The sequence below is a fragment of the Labrus mixtus genome, chromosome 9 (genome assembly GCF_963584025.1).
Source record: "Labrus mixtus chromosome 9, fLabMix1.1, whole genome shotgun sequence".
Classification (NCBI taxonomy): Eukaryota; Metazoa; Chordata; class Actinopteri; order Labriformes; family Labridae; genus Labrus; species Labrus mixtus.
This window is the reverse complement of record NC_083620.1, coordinates 24,440,247-24,452,800: the sequence shown is the minus strand read 5'-3', so window position 1 is coordinate 24,452,800 and position 12,554 is coordinate 24,440,247. Positions and strand designations below refer to the sequence as shown.

The 12,554-nt window shown below is 41.0% G+C and overlaps 1 protein-coding gene across 1 annotated transcript in view; it reads right to left on the bottom strand.

Annotated features, from left to right (window-relative positions):
• Positions 1 to 12,554, bottom strand: part of tenm4 (teneurin transmembrane protein 4) — a 137,859-nt gene that overhangs the window by 105,409 nt on the left and 19,896 nt on the right. Inside the window, exons 2-3 of the mRNA XM_061047042.1 lie at positions 3,507 to 3,793; positions 2,137 to 2,409 (exon numbers count right to left, since the gene is read on the bottom strand). Coding sequence (XP_060903025.1) covers positions 2,137 to 2,409; positions 3,507 to 3,729 — 496 coding nt within the window. The 5' untranslated portion in view covers positions 3,730 to 3,793. The remainder of the gene's footprint in view (positions 1 to 2,136; positions 2,410 to 3,506; positions 3,794 to 12,554) is intronic.

Sequence of the window (12,554 nt, the reverse complement as noted above, 5' to 3'; positions counted from 1 at the left end):
CTCATGCATGAGTGCGTTTTAAACACTAACCAACCAAAAAAAGATGCACAGGGGATAAATGTTGACAAAACACACACATGCATACCACTTCAATTGGTGGTTGATGTAATTACTTATCCAATTCTCCCGAGTGATTGAGAGTCTGAATAGTTTATGAGTCTGTAGGGATACAATTAGTTTACATAATTACTTGTGTTTTCATTGTTACTTCTCTACCCATAATGCAGTGGGCCTGAGCAACAATGAATGTAGCTGCAAATGTTATCATCAAATCACAGCTGGAATGAATCTTCCCGTTATCAGCAAGGGCTTCTCTTCACAGTATTTATTGGACGCCTCAGAATCATTTCAGCATCAAGAAAATTGTTCCAAATCGCTCTTGCTTATTTGCATGCATTAAAACCAGGGTCAAGTAAGTCACATGTGAAGAGGGGGAGAACTGCCCAGCAGCTTGAATATATTAAAGCAGAGTAAATGGTTTGTTGATTTAAAGAGATTAAAGCACATAACAAGCAGGCCTGCTCGATGGATTTTAATTAACTTGCCATATATAAATTGCATGTTATCAGGCATTACTGAATTAAATGCTGAATACAAGTGCTCTTTCTGCTTGGGTGAGTTAAATAAAAAAGCTACTTAGAATCTCGGTTGGGTTTCACAGATGTAGCATGATGATGCAGCAATGGGTGCTCTGAATAAAATCCAGCATCGCAGCTCCTTAACAGCCATCTGAGGAGATTCTCTTTAATTATGTACAATACAGCCAAATTCAAGTCCCCTGGCATCTCAGATGATCAAGCAGAGGGATGCCACGTTCTCTCCCTGAGTCATTCGGGCAAATGGATTCCACTTCCAAGAGTCATTTCTGTCAGTTATAATAAGAAGCTAATACATAATATGACACACTCTGAAATGCAAAACTATTCACAAGGTTCTCGGGAAGGCTGTGCAGGAGCAATTAGAATTTTGCCGTGAGGCCCCGTGATGAGTTCCTCTATCTGCGAAATATCCTGGGACACAGTATCATAAATCTGCCGGTTAATATGCATGGTTTTGGATATGTTAAACTTTGCATGGAGGGACACAGAATTTAAAATGTAGAGCATAGAACATAGAAATGAAAAAAAAAAAGTCGATGAATCCACTGAGGCAGAAACGCAGGTAAATAAATGCAGAAAGGAGTGGGCACTACAGACACAAAAGGGCTAAATGGATATAGGAAACCTGCCTGTCAGTTTCTGCCTCCACACTGCATTAAATTAACTCAAAGAGCTTGTTCTTTCTGTGTTGACACTATCAAAGCTATTACTAAGTTATGCACTGACTTACCGACAAATAAGCAATTGAGAACTGATCTGTGGTTCCAAACCTTTCTTTTCCCAACCTGTTCTCACACATTCATAACTCACTAATCTACAATTTGAATAAAAAGCATCTTCAGCAGAACTGCCATTATCATCTGGCATTTTCCGGCACTTGACATGGCTCACAGATACATATTCCCTGTGCTCAAGTGACCTTCTCAACAAGCGTACGGGCTCATCTGGTCCTCGGGCGTAACGCCATGACACAGGAAGATTAATACAATTTATATAGCATCCCACTCCTGGCACTGATTTCACACAAAACCTGCCAGCCCAAAAAGTCCACACACACACACACACACACACACACACACACAAACAATGAATCACAAACTGATACAAAAAAAAAGAGAAAGAAATAAGAGAAAGAAAGAGTTTGGGGGGGGGGAAAGCAACAGAGCGCACTTCTGAAAAAGGCTGAAAAACAAGCAGTTGCCTTTTTTCACGAGGACAAATCTTAAATGTGTTGATCTTTAGCCAAATTCTGAACACATGCTAAAGGAGATGTACAAAACGTGATAATGTTATGAACGATTTTTTTTTTGTAAGAACTAGCCAAAGCCAAACACAAGGATCTAAGTCTTAGACTGAGCCATGCAGAACAGTCTAACAGAACGGCTCATTCTGTTTAAGTGCCATGCTAAACAAAAGCACACACACGTTTATTCCACTTCGACGTCCTAATCAAATCCACATGGAAACAGACAAAACCCAAAATCAGCTTGCTCATTTATTACTGGCATGGGAAGGGTAAAAGAGAAACGTGTCCTACCGTTTTCTGTGTTCTCGTGTTCGGTGTCGGTGAGAGTTAGATTGGAGTTTGCTCTGCTGGAGAGGCACGAGCTGCGGCCTGACTTGGTGTTGCTCCGGCCCCACAGTCTGACCGCGTGCTCTGGAGACATGATGCCGTCTGTCTCTGTGTCTGCATCCGAGCCCACACTGACTGAGTAGTCACGGTGTGGCATCCCCATTTCAGTTCTGTACGTGGCCACGTGGGACGGCAAGGCCTCACCGAAGCCGAGGTTTCGGAGGGAAAAGTCTGCGCCTACAGCGAAACAACAAAAACAAAGCTTTTTATGATTAAACGTGTAAATTACTGTGACATTCTGAAATAATAAACTGTATTAATTTCTGTAGAGATGACAGCAATATCCTGACCTAAAGAGGTTCAGTAATCATTGAAAGCAGATGCTTCATAACCTCAGTGTGTGAGTCACATGAAGATTCAGATTTATGTAGCAATAGTAACACCGAATTTCCCCCTGGGATTAATAAAGTATTTCTGATTCTGATTCTGTACTGTAGTAGTTTAAACCGGAATTCACAAATGTGTTGCTTTTCATGTCTGGGTTCCTACCACAGTGGGGGAATTTCAATTTCATGTGCAATTGCTGTTTTCTACTTAGATTTTTAAGCAGCAGCAGATTAAAAAAAAGCCATATTCAAAACTTTAATAACTTAAACTGCATCCCAAAAACTGAGATATTTGTCTCCTTTTCCCTCTCAAGCTTAAGCCTTCTATAAAGGTTACTGGATTAACCACCTGACTGTAAGTCAGGAGGTCTTAAGCCGTCTTTGATGAAAGAACTCACTCGAATCTGTGAATGCTTAAAATACAAATAAACTAATAAAAAGACACACAAGGTTGGCGTTTCTTTCCTTTAGTGCCCAGCCCAAAAAAACACAAAGCCTGTGTCATCATTCATACTTATTTGCATTTTTTAGTTATACGGCTATGCTATATTCCAGCTTGATTTCGGCTAACTTGACAGTGCTATCACATCTGATTTGAACTTTGATGTTCAATAATAAATTGGAACAAGCAGGTAATGGGATGCATGTCTTTCATGCAGTTTTCAACACTGGCATGGTAAGTTCAATCCATAGCCACCTCTGTTAATAGTCAAACAATGCAGTGTGACCTCTACTGCGACTGAATGCGAATTAGATTTCTCATTAAAAAGCAATGATGCATATATTGAGACCAGGCAGAAAGGTGCCTATAACTTAATCAGCAGGATTTTCTTCACGTCATTGTTCTCTGCTGATATACTGACAGATGCACTGCAGTGATATCAGTGACGCTCTCTTCTATTGACATTACAGCACTTTATTTCTAATATTAGCAGAGCCAAGGCTAACCTTGCCGGCTGAACTCGTCCACTTCGTGATGAACCATCTCCTTGACACGGCTCCCGTAGGCCATCCTTGAGTCATGGTCGAAGGCCTTGAGCGTTTCACTGGAGCTGTAGGATTTGGGGTTGGGCTTTCCGTCCTCGCTGTCTGCTGAGGAGCTGGTGTAACGGCGCTCTGTGTCCTGCCGGGCAGTGAGTGAGCGGTAGGGTCTACGTTCCTTCACTTCCATGGCTGCCTCCACGCTGTTTTCAACATCAAATGTGGGTCAATATTCCAGTTTAATTTGAGTGCTTCTGTCGAGAAAAAAACACACAAGAGGGAAACTTAATGAATGAATTCATAGCAGAGTAATCTTTTCAAAACTCATGATGAAGCAAATATTGATGATGATTACCCATGGTTCACTTTTTTATAGTTATAATCATAAACATGTGCAGAACATAGATTATTTGTAATTAGGACAAGCTGACGCTAAACCTTCACATACACACACATTCACAACCACGCAAGTGTGAAAATAAACACAATTCAAAAGCATGTTTCTGTTAACAGCAGTGTATGCATGGCTGAGCACACACAGAGAGAGCAAGGAAAAACCAGCCCGATTAGATTTAATAAAATATGGCACAGCAAATCTTGCACCTATAAAGTTTACGGTTCAAGTCCCCCACAAATATTCTGTTTTATGTGTCGTATAGAAATGCAGGGCCTCCAGCTTCTGTAAAAGTGGCAGGTGTCCTTCCATGAATTGTGTTGTTTATAAGTTACAAATCATCGCCATCGCTGAAAACTGAGGAGGCAAACAAATCTGGGACCACACTGAACCAGCAGAGATGATTAAAATCTGAAACATAAAACCCCAACTGTCAAATATCACACCGACTACAAGATCAATAGAGAGAGGCAGTTTTAGCATCGGGCTATGTGCAGCACTTTATTCTCTTGCCTTGAAGGACAAAACATTGAAGCAAAAGAAAAAAACGTGTTCAAATAATTCTAATATATTCAGAAATAAATGTTTTTTTTAATATTTTGTCATTCAGGACAGAAAAGATTAGAAGAGAGAAGAAGACTTTGCTTTTTCTTTTAGAGCGACATCAAGGTGCCTCGCAATCAGTGTATTCAAAGCGACAGCGCGCTGCAAGATATTGAGTAGGATTAACATTTGTCGATGTGGATATAAAGATGATTAAAGGCTTGGTCACTGTGTACTTTGAGGCTCAATTACTGAACAGAAAGAATTAGTGAGCCAGATTCTGCAGCTGTATAATATATTATTTTCCTGCTTTAGCCCTAAAATGTCATCATGATAACATGTTGTGAGCTTAAAACCTGCTATTCAATTCTACAGGATGCCACTTATGCACTACATGCCTCAACAATTGAAAATGCTTTTTTTCCCCCCCTAGAAGCAAAAATGTGATGCAAGTCACTAGATAAAAGAACAGAGCCTTTTGCAAAAGAGATAAAGACTACTCCTGGCAAGTCTGAGAGTTTATATTGACAAGATGCCTGTGTTGTTCAGACAAGGATTTTTCCACAAGATAAGCTCTTTATGAATACTGTATGAGATTTGTGCCGGACTCAACAGTAAACAATAATCCCTAGTGAACTATATTTGCCCCTGAATTAAAAAAAAAAAAAACTTTCTGTTGAAGACACCATTGTTGGGTTTGGGGGGTTTCTTTTTGTATGTATTGACAGCTGAAAAGATCCTGGTGATTAATGACTTGGGGCCTCAATAGCAGGACCTCCGCCACATGGGGGGGGGGGGGAGAAAACGCTTCCACTCTACAGCCGCAAGAGCACTTCAGCTGCTCCCAAGATTTCAGACGCAGCTTGTATGGTTTGCTATTTTTTTTACCTTTTCTTTTTTTTTTTTTTTTTTGCTCAAGATCGTTGATGCTATGCAAATGTGAGAGGGGCGGAGAGCAAGCAGCAGTGTAACGTTTTGAGAAGTGCATTGTTTTTGTTTCCAAAGAGCTGGGCTCGCCGTGCTTTTGCCATCTCTCGTCTGTAAAGACTTCCCTCCTCTTTATTAATCGGCTGGTATGCAATGAGGTGCACCTCTGAGACCATGGGAAACCCCAGAGGACTTTTTCAGAGAAGCAACAGGCCATACACAAAGACAGATGACGTGGGATACAAATGTGGGTCCCAAAATGTATTTACCTTCAGTACAGCTGTCGGAATATTCACACAAAGCACAGGGTACAACTAAACAGCACTGTTCTCTACAAATAGGTTACATCTGGCATTATCGTTTTTGTTTTAGTGCCGAAAAGCAAAGCGCGTTCATCTGTCTAAGTCTAAATTGAGGAAAAAGGAGCCAAAACAAAGATGCCAGCAATGTATTAATTTAATGCACTAGTACATGAAGATAATAAACAGAAGGCTTTATTTAGCCATGATGCCTCCATGCCGCTTATGAAGAACAACTAAGAAGTGATAAGAGGACTATTTTTAACTGTTATCATTGTCTCATAGTAAGACACAAGGGACTGCTGGAAGACGCAGCTTGAAGCACCGAAGGAGAAGGTTAATGAGGGTAAATTCACAAAGACTCGGTTAGAAAAGTTGTTAACAAAGACCAGTGAGAAATGGCTGCCACAGATTGAGATCTCCCTAACGGAGATAACAATCGCATGCTTTTATTTCAAAGTTCCTCTAAAAGCCAGGCTGCAGCGCTTGAGCAGTGCCAAAAAGACGCTAACTGCAGATCTATGCAATGATCCAAAATCAATTGAGCTCTCCCCGGGTAGACAAAAGAAATGATGGATGGTCTGTTTTACCCTTTAAAACAACTGCTAACTCTACATTTTTCAATTGCATTGTCTACAACTAGTGCACGGCTGCGCCAGGTTTGTCCATCTGTGTAAAGCAAATGTAAAGCAGCTGTAAGCAGACTAATGATGTGCTGCTGCAGGGACAGTTGCTGCAGGAGGCGAGGGAGAATGAAATGTGTCAATTGTAATCAACAGATACAGCGATGATGCATCCGACTTTTATGTAAATGCTCGGAACAGTTCACCACGGATAAGTTCATGACCATCAGAGCAGCTCAAGAAAGTTCCATCAAAGTGATTTAAATTGAGACTTGAGTGAAGTGGATGTGCAGCAAATACACAACACTGTAATACATACGAGCAGATGATGAGTAGTGTAGGCAAATCCACGGCCTGGTATTTACAACTAATTGTACATGCTGTGTTTATGTAGTCTGTGTGTATACGGAAGTGTGAGAAAGAAATACACACACTAAAGTGTTTCCCAATCATTGTACTTCTTTCTTAAGTCACTTCAGCTTGTGCATGCCCCGAGTACAAAAGTGACAACTTCTGAAAATGCACTCAAAGGATCTACAAAAGCATAACACCAAAGCCAGTATTAGTAAGTATGTTAAAAAAATAATTGATTAACCTCATCATCAATCAAATAAATTAGATTTTCTTTTTAGAACACGTCATGAATATTTTACAACAGTTTAAAATGTCCTGAAAGTAAGAATATATGTTTGTTTGTTTGTTTGTTTGTTGAATTGATGAGGAAAAGTTACTTTTACTGACAAATGATCACTGGCCAACATTTGCTGCAAATCAAGTTCCGTTGAGTTAATCTCTCAATCTGTTCCAGCGACACCAGGTAGGTCTAAAGTCGACATTACTTCCGGTGCTAAAGCGGGAGGAGGCTGACATTTTTAGAGGAGTTCAGCAGCCTTTTACAACACACAAAATCTGTCAAGCCGCCCCCATAAAAATAGCACCCTCAGAGTTTAACGGGTGGTTACAGAGGCGCCTGCTAAAACACTAGTTGGGGTTTTCGCTGGGCAGGTCGTTGTGACCATTGCTTCAGTGTCAGGGGTTGGTTAAATATGGGGTCTAAATACGTGGGAGGCATCTGGGGTACAATAAATATGCAAATGGCTCCGTACTATCCATCAAACAATTAGCAGTGTGCTGAGAATTGCTATTCAGTGCTGCTGCATATAAATCTAGCCTTCACTGTGCACACAGCCCTGTTTTCCATTAGAATTAACTGCTCGCTGCTCTTAACGTGTCGTCGATTTTCCACGCAGAATCCCCGGACTAAATGAATCGAACATTCTTAGGCAACACAGCAAAAAAGACAAAGTAACACGCAAGCACAATGTCGGGCAAATCCCATTGGATACAATATGACATGATTACAGATTACTTGTCTGTGAAATCACTTAATCACTTACTATTATTACTAATTAGTATCACCAAGACTGAGACATAATGTGTAACTGATTAGTGATGACATTTTTAGACACATTTCTGAGACAGTGCATCAACTCTTTTTTTTTTTTTTTTACTGAGAGTTTGATAAACCATCACTGTTAATAAGGATATAACCATGACTTAATCTCTACAAACAAAAAATCCAACCAAATCCCTTTAAAACGTCATATAGATTGTATAATCGTATGTATCTCAATCATTTATCTAAGAGAAAAATGTAATGCATACATTAGGTGACAAGTTCTTCAGAGCATATTTTCCTTTTTCTGTCATTAATAACCTTAAATAATCACATAGTCAAAGGATAAGTGACAGTTAGCTCAAAACACTGCAGACAAATATATACACAAAAGCAGGCTGTAGTGCAACAGAGAGGACGTTTGGGCACATATCAGGAACATTGTCTACAAGGTCCATTGAGAGCAACGAAAGCTCCACACAGGCACCACTTACTCCTTTTCTGGAACCTTTCACATGCCTGAGCTCTATAGAAAAGCCTCCTCGTCAACAGAAAGGTGTGTTTTCAATAGGGGGAAAAAAGACTTGGCTAGATGGGCTGGGGGGGGGGGGGGGGGGGCTCAATGGCTTGCCAAACAGATCTGAATTCCGTAGTAATAATACGGGCTGGGGTGGGGGCACTGTGGTGGCGGAGGGGCATATCAGCTGCACCACCTCCTTCCGGGATCAAAAGCGAGCCCCGCCAGCAAATAAAACAGAATGCGTAAAAGCCTTAACATAAACAAAGGTAGCCTGGGACTGCTGCGGCAGCACACTCCCCACTACTAATCACTCGAAGCAATTCAAGGTTTACTCCTGTCAGAGAGAGCAGGCAATGGAATAATGCTATTAAACCAGCCTGGTAAATAACAAGGAGAGGCAGTCTATTTATTCACTTTCTGCATTGATGTATGCTCCTGACCTTGGCCAAATACAGCATAATGTTAGCAGTGCTATGTTAGGCTGAAATGTCTACTTATCCATTATGTTCCTGCTAAACTATAAAAAAAATAAAAAAAAGATGTTAGTGTTTCGCTGGCTTGCCACTGCAGTACTGCTGCAGATGAAGGCTAGTCAATATATATCTTTACCTTTTTTTAATCTTATATAAGGACTTCAAGTAAATAAGAAATCTGAACTAGGAAGGTTCACTAAAGCAATCAGAAACAGCAGACATTAAATGTATGCACGTTTAAATGAGGGCCCCTCCACTCGGGCTGAAGTGCCTCTGATCCCAAGCATGGCTGCTGAGTGCAGAGGTCACCCTGATGGTGACCTGTCTCTCATTAGTCGACAATTAATGCTCATTATTCTGCAGAGGCTAGACCTGGGTTTGATTTATAGTTTGGCCTGCAGTCAAACCGAACCTAATACCAGCTAAGCAATAATCAACTGAATGTAAACTTGCTACTGTCAAACTTGCTGTAACTAATGTTTGAGCTGTAGTTTGCAGCTGTAGCCCGAGGACACGCTACGGCACTAAGACGCAACAGACAATTAATCCTCTGAACAGAATGAATGTGCTTTTGTAAAACCTTAAGGGTTGGTTCATTGGAACTGCAAAAACAAGCAAGTTTTGTGAGATCATGCCTTTGAGATTTCAGACACTACGCTGAATAGAAAGGAGGTGAACAAAGTGTAATTGCTGCTCATCGCAAAGCAACAGATCCAGAAGCACTGATCCTATGTTCCAAACACTGTACTACATTTTTTTCACAGACTTCCTGGCGACCACTTCTCCAACAGCACCTGTCATGCCTCAGTTTCCTGTCTCAGTCTCCACGCACCCTGTAGCTAAAAGCAAGACAGACATATTTTAATTAACATTATAAGCACCTGGCAGCTCTATTGGAGGACCTCTGCTATTTGAGAACAGTGACTAAGAACATCTGGTTATATTTTGAAACTGAACAGACTTTAGCAGACAGAACTACTTTGTAAGCTGATGGTTATCCATGGTTATAGAAATGTAAAGATCACCTCAGGTTCTGTAGGTAAGGATTTTCCTTTTTAAAAACAGGTCAAAGGACTGTCAGTGTCTTACTTTTATCAAACAGGATTTTCTAAACTTCAGATTTCACAGTTTCCTTAGAAGTAAGTTCTGTTTGCTGACCTACAACCGGAATATTGTACTTGTACTTATTGTACTTTTTCATGAAATCCGAATCAAATAAGCGCAGGCACACAAAACTATCCAGCCGATGTTAAGGCTGCCAATGTGCCACTGTGATGGTGCTACTTCCAATTGGCTTAGAAAAAGTCCTTTATATTTCTAATGCTGGCTATACAAACAGCTTTATTTAGCCTATGTCACTTGCGGCTGAGGTCTGATTATAAAATTACTGGTTGCAATGTACATACCAATTTTGTTTAAGCCACTTAATGCAAATGAGGTGAGAGCTAATGCTATTATTTTTTTACTCCAGCACTATTAGTTTTCCATTTAATCCTGAGAGTTGGCTGCCTTGATCATTGAAAAGGCTCTACAGGGAAAAAACAAAACAGATGACTGCCATGCAAACCGAAATGGTCAGATAAAATGTTTTTACAAAATGCAATATTTACAAACTGAGTCACCAACATTATCACACCTTAATGCCATTAATGATCCTGCAGTTTCCTGATCCAGGATCCTGATTGGAGAAATCAGAAATAAGTGGTGGCATAGCATAATCCCAGCAGAAATGATGGTCAAACACTGTCCTGAAAATGTGATAACACTGAAGACATGAAACAAAAAACCAACAAAGAAAAACAATGAAAACATCACGTTAACCTACAGATAGAGAGCAGTTAATGCAGACTGGGTCTAGACTGGGTCAAGCCCCTCTCCTGTTCACTTGTGGAATCAGCGTCTGTTTCTAATGTGTCTCTGGTGACCACTTGTGTTTGGATTTTACTTCCCTGCCCAAATGCAATAGCCATGTACGGTGCATTAATTCTGTAGGACTGACTACAGGAAAAAAGTGCAGCATAGAGGAAGTTGTCATATTCACGCCAGGCTCCAGCTTTCTAAACTGAATTTGACCTCAATGCATGTTAGATGCATTTACACCTGGGTTTAGAGTTGTCAACTTGTAATCACACTTTTCCTGTAACAATGACTTCTTTGACTTTTAAGAAATGCAACACACAGAGGAAATCCCCCACTCTTGTTTTTTTTCTTTTTTTTCTGCGCATAACCCTGGTTACGAATGACAAGGCCGCTAAATTGACTGTGTTGCCCTTAAGGAGCAGCCCCCCGAGTGGAAGAACTCCTCTCAGAGACACTGTGAGAGCACTGCAGTGTACCGCTGGATACCAATTACAATCCACTCACAATGGAGATCCTAAAATTTCCTCGAGATCGTATCTTGTGTCGGCCCAGGGTAAGGAAGTGCACTGCCAAGATCACAGACTCAGTAAGGTCCTTTTCGATCACAAGTCACCACAGTCACAGGCAGCACTTCCACTCTCTGCCATAGACCTTTAAACTTCCTTCTCTTACATGCAGAGAGCCCTTTGCTGGATTTTCTTGAAACATTGACTTTCGGATTAAATTTAACCTAACCTCTATTAGATTATCCTAGCTGTTGAGTTTGCAGTGGAATCATCAAAGTAAAACACCATCGGTAGGAGGTACTGTATTCCCTTCATGTTAAAGTCTCCATTAATCACATTTACTGGACTTATTTAGTATGCTCACAATGACAACAAACGTAGATCTTAGCTGGTCTCTGCAAAATGAATCAGCCAACATGGTGGGTAAAATAAGCTAAGAGCAGGAGTACCCCATGATGCCCAACAAGCAGCACACACTACTGTGTCGTTGAGAGCAATAAAACCAGCTGCTGTTCAATATCAACAGTAAAAAAAAAATCAGCACACACAGCAAAGAAAGAGAGGGTTCCTGCATAATGATCTTACTCTAAGTGCCTAACTGAGTCATCTCTGCAAGTCCTGCTCTGACAACCACACACCTCCCACATCTCCCATCTCAGCAGCCTCTGGGTGGGGCTAATCACTCTGTAGCTTCATCATCGGCTGGATGACAGCAGTACAGGCTGTAAAGATGCTGTGTCTAGAAGGCGTGGCTGCTGCAGTGGCCTACTGTAAACACACAGTGCCTGTTTTCCAGAGCATAAATACAGCACATGTTAAAAAAAATAAAATAAATAATAATAATCTCTTTCGTAGAGCAGGGAGAACGACACTCGTTTTGCCATCCTTTCAGTGCTGCACAGTGAGATAGGAATCCTGAGAGGATTTTTCCCGGGGCGCTGAGAGTTGGTGTATGCTGATTTGCCCCTAACTGATTATGACATGAAATGGCTGACGGGTAGCGCTTGGCAGTGCTGTGTTGACCTGCACACTCCCCTTCCTCTGCCTCTAAGGCACCAGAGGTCTGCACTTTGTGATCCCGATGGCTGCACATTAGGCAGTGCTGAGCCTCGTAAAAAAAAAAAAAAAAAAAAAAAAAACCCTCATGCACGATTGCCTCTGCAATTTCTTTTTTTGGCTTATCTTCTATCAGCCTCTAATGCAGCTTTTATTCCCCAGAGTAAGCCCCGCGTTACAAGCTATGAAAGAAATCAACAAAATAAAAGATATGTGCTGTGTCTTTTCTTTTCTTTTTTTTCTGTCAAACTTGATTGTTGATGCAAAGGAGGGAAATGCCCTTTCATCCATCAGGGCAAGGCACTGCATCCTCCAAAATACAAATTTAATTCTCCAAGTAAATTAGGATTGATCACCACAGCTCTCGGCCACAATCAGCATCCATGATCAAATCAGGGCCCGACCCGAGACAGAAAAG